The 15,878-nt window shown below is 40.3% G+C and overlaps 2 protein-coding genes across 2 annotated transcripts in view; one reads left to right on the top strand and one right to left on the bottom strand.

The window, feature by feature from the left end:
* Positions 1 to 351: 351 nt before the first annotated feature.
* On the top strand, positions 352 to 14,266 carry gpc2 (glypican 2). The gene is made up of 11 exons (XM_028589375.1): positions 352 to 865; positions 2,452 to 2,610; positions 3,905 to 4,039; positions 5,558 to 5,733; positions 5,833 to 5,913; positions 6,459 to 6,624; positions 7,334 to 7,464; positions 8,254 to 8,400; positions 9,422 to 9,558; positions 10,601 to 10,773; positions 11,377 to 14,266. The coding sequence occupies exons 1-11, from the start codon at positions 670 to 672 to the stop codon at positions 11,646 to 11,648; spliced, it is 1,773 nt and encodes a 590-aa protein (XP_028445176.1). The 5' UTR covers positions 352 to 669; the 3' UTR covers positions 11,649 to 14,266.
* Positions 14,067 to 15,878, bottom strand: part of LOC114563374 (integrin alpha-6) — a gene marked incomplete at its 5' end in the record, with an annotated part of 12,986 nt that continues 11,174 nt past the window's right edge. Inside the window, 4 exons of the mRNA XM_028590228.1 lie at positions 14,067 to 14,567; positions 15,160 to 15,285; positions 15,466 to 15,570; positions 15,733 to 15,843. Coding sequence (XP_028446029.1) covers positions 14,481 to 14,567; positions 15,160 to 15,285; positions 15,466 to 15,570; positions 15,733 to 15,843 — 429 coding nt within the window. The remainder of the gene's footprint in view (positions 14,568 to 15,159; positions 15,286 to 15,465; positions 15,571 to 15,732; positions 15,844 to 15,878) is intronic.

Below are 15,878 nucleotides of genomic sequence, written 5' to 3'. Positions count from 1 at the left end.
TTGAACCCGCGGCCGCTGCGTCGAGGAGTAAACCTGTATGGGCACTTGTTCTACCAGGTGAGTTACCCAGGCGCCTTTTATTGTCTTGTTTGATCAGTTTAAGCACAGTTTTAGTAGCCATTTTATTTTACTTTTACCATCTTTTAATACGAGTTTTATACAGGCTTGTGAGTCTTTTACATATTTTACATTTGTATAGCTTATGTAGTCTATGCTTTATTGGAAGAAGAAAAAAAGCTCAACAAATAAACATGCCCTGGCTTTTATTTTGAAAACAGTAGCTTTTCCGGTGTTTTCATGCTAACCTCTGTACACTTTACGCAGTTTGGCTGTTAGATGGTTAGATGAGGCTGAGGGACGGGAGTGCCCCATTCACAATCTCTTTACATTTACACAGGCAAACAGCGGATCTCCCAGGAAGGACAAATTAACTGGACACGGTCGATAGAGACATATGTGTGATATAAAAAAAAAAAAAAAAAAAACCAGCCCGGATGCAGCTTTTCATTACACTTATAGGGGAAAACTATGACTCTTTTAAGCGACTGACGATTTGGGATACGGTTTTTACTTTTTCCTGCATCTTTGCCGGCCATTCATCAATTCATTTATAAGGTGCTGCACCCGTCTGGTTTTATATAAACCCGCCCTCTCTCCTGCTGTCTTTTTATGAGTTCTGCGGTTAGGATGGACACCCGGCTTAATCTTCCCGTGTACCCGCTGATGGTGCTGCTCTGCGCGGTCTGTGCACTGTCCGGGACCCGGAGCGCCGTGGCTGCTTCGGGGAGGAGCTGCGCCGATACCCGGCAGGTGTACGCAGAGAAGGGGTACAGCACAGGCACCGCTCCGCTGACTCAAATCTCCGGTAAGACTCCACATCTAGCCTGCGGTTGGGATAATACACAATTAGAGTTTGGGGGAGTCATGCAGAACAGTCACATATTCATCTGTTAAGAAATGTGTGCCTAATTCAAGCGTATAAAACATTTAAGATACACGTCGCAGCAGAAATGTAGGTGCGTCAGCATACTGTCTCAATAGGGATATAAAAAAAACCCAAAAAAACACCATTATGCAAATTAAGGTCACTAGGCCTATATAAACTCGCTGCTCACCACCACCAATTATTTACTATAGGAACATTAGTAATAATATAGCCAAAATACCGTAAAATAACAAACGCACTAAGAAAAGTGATATTTAAAAGTAGGCTACAAGGTGGCACAAACTCATTAATAACCACCAGAGACACAATGTAGGAATATCATGGTGAGTTTTCCTCAAGAGAAACAATACAGGGTGGTTTAAAACAAATTACACCCGCCCCCTCCTCCCCTCGTGCTGTTTAAATAGGATGATTAAGGGGATGAGCAAATTGCCATCACCGGTGCAACAAAGAACCTCGCCCCTAATTAGTCTTTGCCTACTGGCCCACTGCTAAATCCCTGCATATCCATAGGCTCTGTTCACTGGTGATAATCTTATCTGCTGATTAAAAAAATTGTTGGATTTTGGATAATTTGAAGTTTTGGTGGGTGGGATAGAGGAGAGAGGAGGAGAGAGGGGAAGTAGGTGGACATCTTGAAATGAGGATGTCTGACCAAGTGAAGGAGCAAATGATGGAGCACTTAAGTGCCGAAGATGTAGTCTACTTCTTGGAAGTGTGTGTGTGTGTGTGTGTGTGTGTGTGTGTGTGTGTGTGTGTGTGTGTGTGTGTGTGCGTGTGCGTGTCTTGGCTCACTGTCCCGTGGGCCAAGGGAGCAGATGGCCGGGAGAGCGAAGGATGAAGAGAGGCAGTTTAGAAATGGAAATAGAGGGATGAGAGAGGGCTAATACTGAGACACACAGATAGAACAAAAGAGGGAGAGGGGAACATCAGCAAGGGTGGAGTTGGGAGACTTTCGACTGTGTTAACAGTAGGTATATTCATGTTAGATGTAAAATTATAGAAACAAAGAATTCAAACCTTTCTTATATCTTTCTCCCCTGGTTGTCGTTTGCATATCATTACCTCTGACATATCAAAGACCCATCCTGAGCTGACAAAGAAAGACAGATTGAAGCTGAATAATTCATGCAGGGAAATTACAATTTTCTATCACACCCTTATCTTTGATACGATTTCCCCACAGTAACTAAACAGACTGAGTGGAGAAATTGAGTTTCTCACTAAAAACATTTGCTTAGACCTGATAAAAGACCTACTGTCGTTATTGAGAATAGGCCTTGTTTTTGGTTGAGGTAATAATAATAATAATAATAATAATAATAATAATAATAATAATAATAATAATAATAATAATCATTTGTATAGCACCTTTTTAGCCACAAAACAGAATCATAAAAGATGCCATTAAACCAAAATAACCACATTTCTACACATTTGTTTCAAAATGTGACCGATCCTAACCCTTCTTTCTCTTCCGTCCTGGTTTTACCTTTGTCTTCCAGGTGAGCACCTGCGGCTCTGTCCTCAGGACTACACCTGCTGCTCCAGTCAGATGGAGGAGACACTGGCCCTGCAGAGCGAGAGAGATTTCCTCAAAGCTGTCGAGGAAAACAGCCAGTTCCTTTTGACTACTTTTACCCAGAGACACCGCAGGTTTGATGGTAAGTCTTACGCCGCATTGCTGTGGAGATAGGTCTGGCAATGCGAGACTAGATGGCTTGTACAGTTAATAATTATGTTTGATGGGAATATTATCTGGTTTGATATATTGGGGGGGAAAGGACAAAAACTGAACTTGGCTTCTCCTTGTCTCACCCTCCTTATCTACCAAGTTAGTGGCGATGAGTGACAGCTGATTAAAAACGTATTTAGGCTCCGTGACTGCACAGTTCGTCTTAGATGGTCGGATATCTAAGCCACAAAACTCAATTTCACTTTGAAAGCTAAAAGCACAGCAATGCATGCATATTGCAGAGACTCTAGTAGGTTCTTATGTATGTTTAATCAACACATAACTGCTATAATTAAAGAAGTAGTATTGCACTTTCATAAAGTTGGGGGACTCACAAGAGATTGATTATAAAAAATAATTGTCCCAATTGAAGCTGCAGAGGTTGAGATATCCTGATTTTTAGTCCCTAATATGGGTTAAGCTCTAGAAACACTGGATCCTACGTTTCCCATAATGCAATTTGATAGCGTCTTTAATTGGACCCTTTGTGCCTGGTAAATGCCCAATTTTTTTAAAAGGCACACTTCCAGTTTGTAATGCAGACACTCTGTTTGTTGTCAGTAATTGTAAATTTGTAGACACCAAGCGTAGTTGAGGTAACCCTGATGACATCACTATGACATCAATAGGGTGAGCTCAGACTTTTGAGTACTCCCTCCAGAGCCACAGAAGACATAAAACCGTTTTAGCGGACTAACCGTGGCCTGTAAACTGAACTTCATGTGTAAAATCGGTGGACTGTGCCTTTAAACAAATGGTCACTGTGGGGATACCCAACCAGACAGCTTTAGTGCCTGTATTTCAGAGAATTCAGCCCACGTTGTCTCAAATTCTGTATGTATGGCTGAAGGTTTGTAGCAGCCACAGCGCTGAATTAACACTTTCTCCTCCTACCTGCTGTGGACTGCTATCACCTTTTTTCCCTCCTCATCCTCTTATATAATGTACGGTATGAATCATTTAAACATGCTGAAGGAGTGGGAGACTGCATATGAGTCCTAAAGTCCTAAATCGAGTACACGTTGTTGCACTCATTTACCAGTGTGTGTGTGTGTGGGATCTGATGTAACTTTCCCTATGAGCTGTTAATCTTGGAGGGGAGGGGGTGATTGAGCGCCCACATACGTAGAAACCTGGCTTAGCTATTAGAAGAGAAATAGGTGGGTGTTTAGATATGGGATTCATACTGTATCTAATCAAAAGCTTTTCCTGCCTGTCTGCAGAGTTCTTCAGAGAGCTTATAGATTTGTCAGAGAAGTCGATGAACCAGATGTTTACCAAGACCTACGGCCGGCTCTTTACCCAGAATGCACACGTCTTCCAGGAGCTGTTTGTGGAGCTGGGCAGATATTATTCTGGTTAGTTTAATCACTTTACCCACCTCACTTCAATCTTATGTGTTCAGATGGTCTAATGTTCTTTGCAAAGGGATGACAGTTGGGTTGAATTTGACTTGGCAACAATGAAATCAGGGGCTTCACAGTCATTTTGTGGTCTAAGACGCATACTGTGTAGGCCTAATGGGATTTTCCTCATTTTTTTGCTTACCCCCCCTCACAGCGCTCTCCCCATGTTTTCCTGTCTATCTCTACTCTCAACTTTCTACTCTCAAACAATGCAAAATGCCAAAAAAGTTATCTAAAAAGGAAATGAGCACACATTTTAGTTGTTTTTGCACAACAACCCCATCTCAGGAAACAGTTATTCAGGCAAGCAACCTTGTAGTCTACATTGGCCTCCATCAGCACCCTGAGGCCTGAATCAATGCAGATATGTCTTTTAAAAAAAACTATGTTTGGTTGGTCTGGTTAAATATGGTAAAGTAATCTGGTAAAGAGCTGTGATGATTCCTTGTTCCACTGGCAGTTTGTCATTTTATCAGTCCACATCTCTGTTGTGGTAAATCCACAGCCGCTCTGGGCAGCAGAAAAGAGCCAGCATTCTCTTTTGAGGAGAATTGAAAGGCCAAGAAGAACTGGAGAAAAAATAGAGAGAGAATTGGAATCCCGCGGATGACTGTTTCTATTTCTGTTCCGGATCGCTCCGTTTTGGCATGACAGCCGCTCGCTGGCGAGTCTGTCTGCAGGCTGTTGCTGCTTAGTCAACCTGTCTTTGTCTGCCAAACAGCATGTATAACTAATTTGAGGCTGTATTGTAGACTACAGATTGGAGAGTCACATTCAGATTTTTGTCTGCCAGTTGACTAATGCAGAGAGAATGACGAGCACATTTAAAGGAAGAAGTAAATGAGGAAACATAGTGTTTAATAGACAATATAGGTTTCAAAGCAGCAAATAACACTGATTTGTGTTAGTTTGGTTCTTCCTCGGCTTTTATTTAGTTAGTTTAAAAACTGTGTGTTATGTCCCCATAGTCAACTACATCTCAACTTTTACCCAAACCATTGAACCATTTTCACAGCATCAAGGCATTTAAAAAAATATTTTAAACGGTCTATTAAAGCTCTCCAATCAGCTAGTGCAGTGTGTGTAGTAAACAGTTAGTATAACAAAAGTCTGGTAAATTTGTCTTACCGTATTTTCTAACCGTGGAATTGCATACAGCTGTCATGTAGTAGGGGCTAATTCACAGTGTGATTGGTGGGTTTACATGCATCAGTTGACATGGAAGAGACCAGATAATGATTGATGTTTTAGTTAAACCTCAGCCTGGCCCAATGAGCATCATAGTTCCACACTGTATAAGGATATCGTGCTTTTAGATGAAAAGCCTAATTCAGTTTTACGGAACAACGTACATCATCCACTCTGCTGAAATGCCCCCTACTGTAATCCGATGCTCTTTCCTCTCTGCAGGAACAGGGTTTTTGTCAGATTACAGATACTGTATGCTGACCATTGTTCTTGTGTCCACAGGGGGCAGTGTCAGTCTGTCAGAGGTTCTCTCAGATTTCTGGTCCAGACTGGTGGAACGGGTCTTTTCTCTGGTTAACCCCCAGTATCAGTTTAGTGAGGACTACCTGGAGTGTGTCAGCAAACACGCCGAACAGCTGCAGCCATTTGGGGATGTGCCCCGCAGACTGCGTGTACAAGTATGTGTGTTGTGATGACATATAGTTAATAATTGTAGTTCCAGATGTGCAGATTGTTCAGCTAATCTTATATCTTGCTATTTTTCTTTTTAAATTCAGGTGTCGAGAGCTTTCATTGCAGCCAGAGCACTATCTCAGGGCTTAGCTACTGGTCGGGATATTGTCAACAAAGCAACAAAGGTGAGTTGTTTCTTGTACTGTTGTCTGCTCTGCTGTTTAAAACTGCATTGACAAGATTTTTATGTAAATAATTGTACACTTTTTAGAGGGGTGTGTGTGTGTGTGTGTGTGTGTGTTTATTTATTTATTTATATATATATATATATATATATATATATATATATATATATATATATATATATATACATACATACATACATACATACATACATACATACGATAGGAGAGGTGTGTGTGTGTGTGTGTGTGTGTGTGTGTGTGTATATATATATATATATATATATATATATATATATATATACATACATACATACATACATACATACATACATACATACATACGATATATATTTATTTCCCTTCTCCCTTTTTAGTATCAACAAATTACAGGATTGGTTGATGAAATTTTCTTTTTTTTTTCTGCACTTTAAAACATTTCCAACAGTGTAGCTGCCAATGTGAAGTCCCCTTATATAGTTTTAAAGTTAATAATGTTGATTCATTATTTTGCTTGTAACTCTTTGACCCACTGCTTTGTGTTTCAGTTGACTGCAGATTCAGAGTGTGTGCGTGGGCTGATGCGTCAGTGGTACTGCCCGCTGTGTCGAGGCATGCCCTCCCTGAGGCCCTGCCACTCCCTGTGCCTTAATGTAATGAAGGGCTGCTTAGCCAATCAGGGTGACCTCGACACTGAATGGAACAATTTCATTGGTGGGTGAGGGATCCTAATATGTTGTTGTGGTTTAAGTGGGTTGTTTAGGGTCAGGTGCATGACACACACACATACGGTATTTCAAAGAGCCACAAAAAGCCTTTGGGTTAATAACATTAGATTGTTAAGAAAAACATGTCATGACCCAAACATAAGTTAAAAGCCTTTTGAATTATTATCATTATTAAATTGAGCATACCTAAAAGTAGACTCCTTTTATTGCCCTCTGTTACTCATTTACTTTCACTTCCTTTCCCTCCTAATGAATTCCTCCTCCATTAATCATTCATGCTTCTCTGCCCCTTCACAATTGATCTGTCTTCCTATGTTTCCTTTCCCCTTTCATCCAACCCATCATGTTCCTTCCTTTTTTTATCCCTCAGTCCATGTGTACCGCACCCAAACCCATTTTACCCTCATGTACCCTTTTTATCCAACCATTATTCTTCACCCTTCCCTTCATATGAGGTTTATGAGGCTTGCTTCCTAATCTTCCAATCCTGTAACCGCAGATGTAAATCAAGTCTCTTTTTTTTAGCTGGTTCGCCAGTGAGAGATTCCAGACACAGGAAACCATTGTCTTGATGTTTATCAGGGTCTAAAATATGCCGCCAATAGAGAGTAACACCAGACAATAAGTAAATGTAGTCATAGCACACTTTATCACCCTGTCATCTCTATTTCTGTATCCCCTCTGCCCTCTATCAGATGCTCTGTACCAGGTTTCAGAGAAGTTGGAGGGGCCGTTCAATATGGAGCTTGCAGCTGACTCCATCTCTGTGAAAGTGTCGGAGGCCATCATGCACATGCAGGAAAACAGCGTCAGCATCTCAACTAAGGCAAGCAGATGATTGGGGGAAATAAAACGGTGTTTTTTTAAAATGGATGCATTTTGAATTACACTCGCTAGCTGTTTTTCTTGTATTCATTGAACCTTTGTGAGTGCATAAAGATCATCTACCGTCTTTATAAAAATCACTCTTACAAGTCAAAGCTACAATCTTGATTATTGTTTGGTTCTAATCTTCTTAATAAGACAGCATGCAGTCAAAAATGACAGGAATTATACACAGAGAGCATGACTGCCTCACAGTATGATTAAAACATGGCAGACATCCCAGCAGCTAATCCACCAGAGAGACACCCACATTTCATTAGAAACAGAAAAGCTCCTGGTTTGTGGCAGCAGTGCTTTAAGGAACAGGATGCTTTTTCCTTCGCTTTATGGGTTTGCTGCCTTTCACCAACAAAGTGCGATTGAGGAGGTTATGGAGAACGATTTCAACAATGTTAAAAATGTTGGTAATTATCATCCCGTAATATTACAATAATCATACACCATATGCAATATTTGTCCTGTCCCGTCCTTAGTGTTTTTATGTCCTAAATTATTCTTGTTTTTAGCGATTTGTCTATCTTGTTTGCCTCTAATGCACCTTCAGTTCGTTGTATGGGTCTCTGTTCAATGACAGTAAAGGTTTATCTCTCTCTGTTGTATTGCAAGATTCCAGTTCAGTAGTTGCCCCAATAATTGTATATTAAAAATCTATATTATATTTATTTAAAAAATGCTTGTTACATAGCTGTTTACTGTACACTGGTATTGCTTTTGTTGTCGTTTACCTCAGGTGTTCCAAGGTTGTGGAAGCCCCAGGCCAGCTCCAGGACGGTCCAAACGCTCACCTAAGGAGTCAGGGGGCAACAGGAGGCCCTTCCGCACCTACAGCCCTGAAGAGAAACCCACCACTGCTGCAGGCACCAACCTGGACCGACTGGTGAGAAGGACACATACCCTTGTGTAAACTGGGTGTCGTAGCTACTTATCCATTCATATTTTTTTTTTTTTTTTTTTTTTAATATAGTGCACTTAAAACTTAACATTAATGGATTTTTGGCCAGCACACCAAGCTCCAAACACAACATTTACAGGTTGTCATCTTCTTTTAAAACTTGTTAGAAAAAAGTGGTTGTTACATATCCAGCAGACACAGTAACATTAGCATTCATTTGGACTGTTTTTATTTTATTTTTTTAGAACGTCTTAACTGAAAAGCCACATTTATGAGAGCAGGGAACCAAAACATTATAGTTGCATGCCAGAAAACCAAAACAATGAGCTGAAAGACTCTAAAACTCTCTGTAAAGCTAAGCGAAACTGCAGTCTGGTGTTAACTCTCTGGGGGTTCATCACTACGACGAGCGACTCTTTAAACATTACACATGGTAATTTGACTAATTGTTGTATAAGTATTGATTAGTGCAGCTTTAAGTACTCAAAAATGTTGTTTTGTGCAGGTCATCTTCGGGTTGAGTGTGATTTCACTTTATTATATACGGTATATATTGAAACCCCGATAAAGAATGTCAAAAATGTTTGCACTGTGTGTGAGTCAGGATTCAGACATAGCAACTGAGCAGGAAGCAAAGAAAGGACAAATAACAAATAAGTCTAAGCTTGGTAAAAAAAAATAATAATACAGAGTGCAGTGGTCAGAGCCCAGACAGTACTCCTGTGACCACAGAGTGGTATTGAAATGAAAGAAGAGCTGGGCAATAAATGAAGCCAAGAGCAGAGGAGGTAGAAAGAGGATGGTAGATATGCATCATCTATTTATGAAACATCAAAGACATGTGGTTTAAGAACTGACCCGAAGCAGTGTCATGTCAGTTTTTCACTTTGGCCAACGTCAGCACTGCAGTTTCAATATGCTTCCTCCAGCCAGCCATACCAAACAAGGTTACTTTAAAACCAGCTCTGAGTCACAACACAACCAATTTCTTTCCGCCTCCGTGTAGGTTACCGAGCTAAAGGAGCGACTGCGACCCATGCGTAGCTTCTGGGTGTCCCTCCCACACACCATCTGCAATGATGAGAAGATGGCTGCCGACGTCACTAATGAGGACCGCTGCTGGAACGGTCAGACCCGGGGGAGGTGAGCGAGATCAGAGTGGAGGAACGGAGGGTTGGGTTCAGTAGAGGTGGAGGAGGAGGCAGTGATGGTGCAGAGGTGGAAGGATGCAACAGATGGAACAGAGTTCCTTTTTTCATTTTTCCACCGACAGTCACCCACATGCTCTCAGCGTGGGTCTGTTTGCTTTTATGCACACCGAGACAGCCCAACACCATATCCAGGCCAATGTAGAGACACTGTGCAGGTCTGCGTGTGTGCTGTGAGAGGAAAAACAAGTCTGCATAATGGAGGATTTTGTGTCTATGATGTTCCAGCTGCAATAGGAAACAGTTTTATGTAAAGGTAGCTACACCCACCTCAGCAGCTTTAATCACAAAGTGGGACACAGCCACATGGGCTGGTATAAAATGTTATACTTGTATAATTACCTTTGCCAAAATGTTAACATATCATACACATCACAATTATGCAATACTAAAATAATTGAGTTAATTAATTTAAATACACTATCTGTACTTGTTTTTTTATTATAAAACATTGGAAAAAAATACATTTGGGATATTCTAATATGCAGTTTGAAGAAAATATGGTGCAGTTTGTTCCCTAGATATTGTACAAGTTATGGGCCGCAGTGTTTCTAACAGACCTCCAAAAAAAGACTCTGTGACGCTGTACTTAGATACAGTGGTGCTACTGCTAACGTCACCATGCTCAGAAAGACAATGATCAAGCTGAGCAGGTATGTTTGCCATTGTCATCTTCTCATCTTTAGCATGTTAGCTAAAAATTGTATGTATAACCAAACTCACCACAATTCATCCCGAGGGGGACATGTATGTCAAGACAACTACTGGACATTTTTTCTCTGAAACAAAAATGTGAACCTCAAGTTTAGGAGATCACCAAAGTCCGTTGGATTCATGAATTGGGCCCATCCAACAGCTGTTGAGACATTTCAGTGTGGACCAAAGATCAAAAATACCATGCAGTTCAATAAATCCATATTTGTATAGAATACAAAAAGGTGCTTTAAGCTTAAATAAATTGCTGTGTGTGTGTGCAGGTACCTCCCAGATGTGACGGGCGACGGGCTGGTCAGCCAGATCAACAACCCCGAGGTGGAAGTGGACATTGCCAAGCCGGATGTGAGGACCAGACAGCTGATCATGGAGCTGAGGGTGGTGACCAACAAACTCAGACACGCTCAGAGCGGCCAGGACATGGACTTCATGGACAGTCAGTCTATATATTTGTGTTTATTAAAGGTGCTCTAAGCGATTTTTAGGCTACAACATTTTTTTTGTCACATACAGCAAACATCTCCTCACTATCTGCTAGCTACCTGTCCCCTGGACACACCCCAAAACAGGGTCCTGTAAGACAGCCCAGGCTCCACAAACGGCAACAAAAACAAATTGCGCCAACATGCACCAAACATAAGTGTTCCAGCCAATAACCAACAAGAAGGATTTGGGGTTGTGGTGGTTGGGGTGGGGGGTTAGTGCGCAGAAGGGAGGGGGAGGGGACGGGATGAGGAGAAGGAGGAGGAGGGAGGGGTGAGCTAGCCTCAGTTTTGTTTGACAATACTTCGAACGTCAATCAGAATTAGAAATACTTTAATAATTCCAGGGGGAAATTATTTTTGTTACCACTCCAGGTATACAAACGACAAATAAAAACAACATATATTATCAAGACTTGATAATAAGAAGTGACATCACCCAACATCGCTTAGAGCACCTTTTACATCGATAGAACTTATCCACTAAATTAGTATGAACTGTTTTATTTTCTTTCCACGCATCAGTCATAATTCTCTTTTTTTTCCCCTTGATCCAGGTGAGGAGGGCAGTGGCTCTGGAGATCAGGGTGAAAGGTACAACGATGATTGGCCCGGCTATGGGCCTTACTCCCCACCCTACAACAAACCCCCTCACAACCCCGTCTCCAACCCTGCAAAGCCACCGCGAGTCCGAGAGAAAAACGGCTCCAAGTGGAACAGAAACAACGGTCATGGACGGGTCAAATCTGCAACCAGCCAGCTCTCTTTCTCCCTGGTTCCTTTGTTGTCTTTGCCTTTCATGGTCACCGTCGCCCCCATGTGGAGATAGCTGGTTATTACAGTCTGGAGCTGGAAGTTGTCTGTCATGCTGGAGTCTCAAGCACATTATGAAAAACAATGAAAGTCATTCCATTTGGTTGCACCAGCCGAAAAACAAACAAACACAAACAGTCTAATTTAGCAATAATTGCAAATCTGTTTACAGCAACAACAAAAAAATAGGTTAAAGTGAACAGTTTTCCTGCTGCCCAAAAGGTATTACCAGGCATTGATGACAAACGATACTTAAGGTGCTCTAAGCGATGTTGGGTGACGGCACTTCTTGTTGACTTTCGAAGTACAGTCTTTTCAAGGCTAGCTCGCCCCTCCCTCCTCCTCATCCCGTCCCCTACCCCTCACTTCTGTGCTTCTGCACACTAACCCCCCAAATCTTTCTTGTCGCTTATTGGCTGGAACGCTGGAAGACTGTTATGTTTGGTGGTGCAGGTTGGCGCAGTTTGTCTTTGTTGGCGTTTGTGGAGCCTGGGCTGTCTACAGAGACCGCGTTTTCTTTTACAGTGTGTTCAGGGGACAGGAAGCTCGCGCATAGTGAGATGTTTGTTGTATGTGACAAAAAATGTTGTAGCCTAATAAACGTGTGACATCGCTTAGAGCACCTTTTAATAAGTACTGCCATTTTTGTAGTGCCATTCGTTCAACCTATTGGAGTCTTGATGCTGAATAGTGTGCAGTATTGGAACATAGGAGTCTGACAGAGAAACTAAAAGTACAACAGCAGATGAATTGGCAGAGTGTCTGGGTGAAGAAGCTCATGGTGTCACGTGTTTGGCGAGATGGAGGTTAGTCGTGTCGGTTAATAACCGTGGAGTTTCAGTGAGCAGCTGATTTGATCGGAGTGAGTTTGTTTGCTGCCTTTCCATGAATTAAGTTCATTAATTTAATTGATCTTGATTTCAATGCGGTTGTGGTTAATTGTTTGTGGACGTAGTAAGATTAATTTAGTGGCTTAATTAAACCTCCATATTTTGGCTTGGAGAAAGAGTTAATAATGTGACTCTTGAAACCAAACAAGGGGCTTATTTTGAATGTAACCAAAAGCTCAAATTAATTTGGGGTAACTTGTGACAAGGAGTTGATTCATGTAATATATTGGTTATTAATTTATTTGTAATATATTTCATTGTTCTTATGATTTTTGAAGGGTCGAGTGTTTATATCTTTAAAAGATAAAAAAAGGAAAGATCAAGTGTATTTATTGATCCTTATCGTAAACCAATCATTTAAATATTAAAAATATTGTTATTGAACAAATCACAAAAAAACGCATACAATAATGGGCCACAAGACCAGCTTTAGTTTTTCTTTTTTTTTAAATCTTAACCAGAGATTAAGGAGCAGTGTGTTGTTTGTCTGTATGATGGTTTTATTGTTTGTTGTATGTTCTTGTTCAAGGTTCTGAGGTCATGTTGAGAAGATTTTGGGATGTTTTTTTTAATAACATGCTTTTCTACTTATCTTTCCTAAAAGCAACAAAAGATGATGAAAACAGTAAGCGAGGTCATGATGTGGCGTAAAATTGGATTGAATGTTAACGGAAAGACAAGAACTAAGAGACGATGGCTCTTACTTTTCATATGCTGAATGTGTTTGAGCGAAGATAAAAATCAAAGAATTTTCAAGAAGGAAAAACAAAACTTGTGCGGATTGGTCATCCATGGACAGAGAGGAGAATAAACTAGTTTTACTTTTTTTTTTTTTTACTTCACTTTCTTGCTGAGAGTTGGATAAGAGTGTTGCCATGTTTGTATTGAAAATGTCAAGCTGCAGCCAGTTAGCTTAGCATAAAGACTGGACACGGCTAACCTGGCTCTATCCAAAGGTAACAAAATCTGCCAATCAGCACCTTACTAATTAAAACATTGTGTAGTGTTCGTTTAATCTGTTAAAAAAAAAAAAAAGTGTAAAAACAACAAATTATGGTTTTACGTGATGGACTATTTCTTGGCTTGGAGCAATTACCAAGTAACCAGCGGAGACCCTTATGCTAAGCTAACCAACTGCTAGCTCCAGTTTCAACTCTTGGCAAGAAAGCAAATAAACATTATGAACTATTTGGTTAAAGACGATGAAAGCCAAGTGATAGGGTCCCAAAAAGAGAGCCGATGGAAAATATTAAAAGAATGTATAGATGCTGTGAAAGGACACCTTGCTGAATAAGGAATCGTGAAATTCACTTGGTTGAAACAGAAGTACACTTGTAGTCAAATGGGCTATTGCACCTGTACAAAATATAGAGGGGTTTTATTCTAAAATGTTGCTAGCAATTTAATTAAGTTTTTATTTGAGTTTCTGTCAAAGTTTTGGAATAAAACCCTTCAGTGTCAGTAGGGTCCTTGTATAAGACTTCACCACAAACAGTATTGTGTTGCGCAACTACAAATGAAAACACAGTATTTCAAAGACAACATTGTAATCATATGTGCTTTTTAATGATCAGCAGTCAGATTAGGATGTGGTGGCTGCAATATTTCAATTCTATTTCAGGTAAATTGTTCTGTAGTACGACCCCCTCATCCATCCCCACCACTCGCACATTCCGTCATGGTCAAAGTATAGCACAACTTTTTTCATGTTGTAACAGTTTTTTGGTATTAAACAAGTGATATTTTCTGCATCATTAAAAAAAATATCAAAATATTGTGTTTTTTTAATTTTTTATAACATAGCAAAAACATGCACCAAAAATACAAAAAAGGCTCTGCCTCAAAGATGTCCCAACAAATCATGTAATTCTGCACTAGTATATTTGAGCCAGAATCATACGGTTAACATCTTGTGTTCACGGCACGTGTCTCGTACCGCTAGGGTCTCTGGTTTCATTTTAGCCTTTAAGAGGAGCAGTCTCTGTGTTTGGATCTCCATCATGGGAGGGCTTCTTGTTCTGAGCGAGGCAGTTGATGCATCCACGCTGACAAGGACAGAGAATATATAATCAATCAGTCAATACATAACCTAGAATTCAGATTTACAGCCTATTCAGATTTACTGAGGCAGTACATAAAAAAACTGGTAAAAAAGTTAAGTGAATTAATTTATAATGCTTCAGTGACAAAAATGTCTCAATACTACCTTTATCTATACTTCACATGAATGCTTTTCACATTATGAAGCAATCAATGTATTTCACAAAATTCTGTATGTAGATTATTCATGAAGAATATCAACTATACTGTGTATTACCTCAAACTTTGAAGGAGCAGATTGTAAATATTAGAGCATTGGGATCATTAAATTGAACTACTTTTAGAAAAAGTACTTCAAAATTCCAGACTGATGCATTTGTTGGACCCTTTTATTAAATGCTTTGTAATATCATGATGGTAGACTGTAAAACTGGAACAATCAGGTCATTTAAATTGGAATCAATTAAATAAAAAAATGAATCTCAGTACTTTGACACATGGAATGCCAGTCTTAGCAATCATTCTTCCACAGCGACATTAGTTCACCACAGTTCTAAAAAACAACAACCAAAACGCTATCATAGATTTCTATGTTACCTTCCACAACAAGAAGCCGAGAACTGCCAACAACAGGAGCAATGCAATGACCGTCAGGAAGATTATCCACCAGGCAACTTTGGTGAAATATTCAGCCTTCCTCTCGAGGAACACTGTCAGTTTTACCTGCGGATATATACAGTAGACGTAAGTTTGTCATGTTAGTTTCATCAGTGTGATGGTATTTATTGCAAAATTAAGCTGGGAATTGTAACGATTATCTAAGCCCAAAGGGTAGATTTGTCCTCTAACACAACATATGTAAGTCATTTAATTATAGAAAATCCAAAACACTTATGGTTTCACCTTTGTCCCAGGCTTTTCCGGTTTAAGTCCAATATTCTCTGGAAAGTTTGTTAAACTGAGAGTAGCATCCACAACAATGTCTAGGTAGTTCAAAGAGCTGTAATCCTATATGAGAGGCAAAGTGAGTAATGTTGGACAGGCTGGCAACAAAGAGCCACAAAGTTAATGGTCAGTTTGAATCATTCTTGGAATCAAGATCTTGAAGCAACAACACTGAGTAATTTTCATCAAACAATAGAGGAAGGTGATTTTACAGAAATAAGTCACCTCTGTAAAAGTGGTGTTCCAGAGGTGCGCATTAAGAACCATTACTGCAGTACTGTCCAATCCCAGCAGAGGGCAGCGTATCTGAACACACTTCAGTCCATCTGAACAGGTCTGAAAGGGAGCACAGCAGGCCTGAGACTGACATT

The sequence above is a fragment of the Perca flavescens genome, chromosome 10 (assembly GCF_004354835.1).
Source record: "Perca flavescens isolate YP-PL-M2 chromosome 10, PFLA_1.0, whole genome shotgun sequence".
NCBI classification, from domain to species: Eukaryota; Metazoa; Chordata; class Actinopteri; order Perciformes; family Percidae; genus Perca; species Perca flavescens.
Note: the sequence above shows the minus strand (reverse complement) of the source record. Positions and strands in the feature narration are given on the sequence as shown.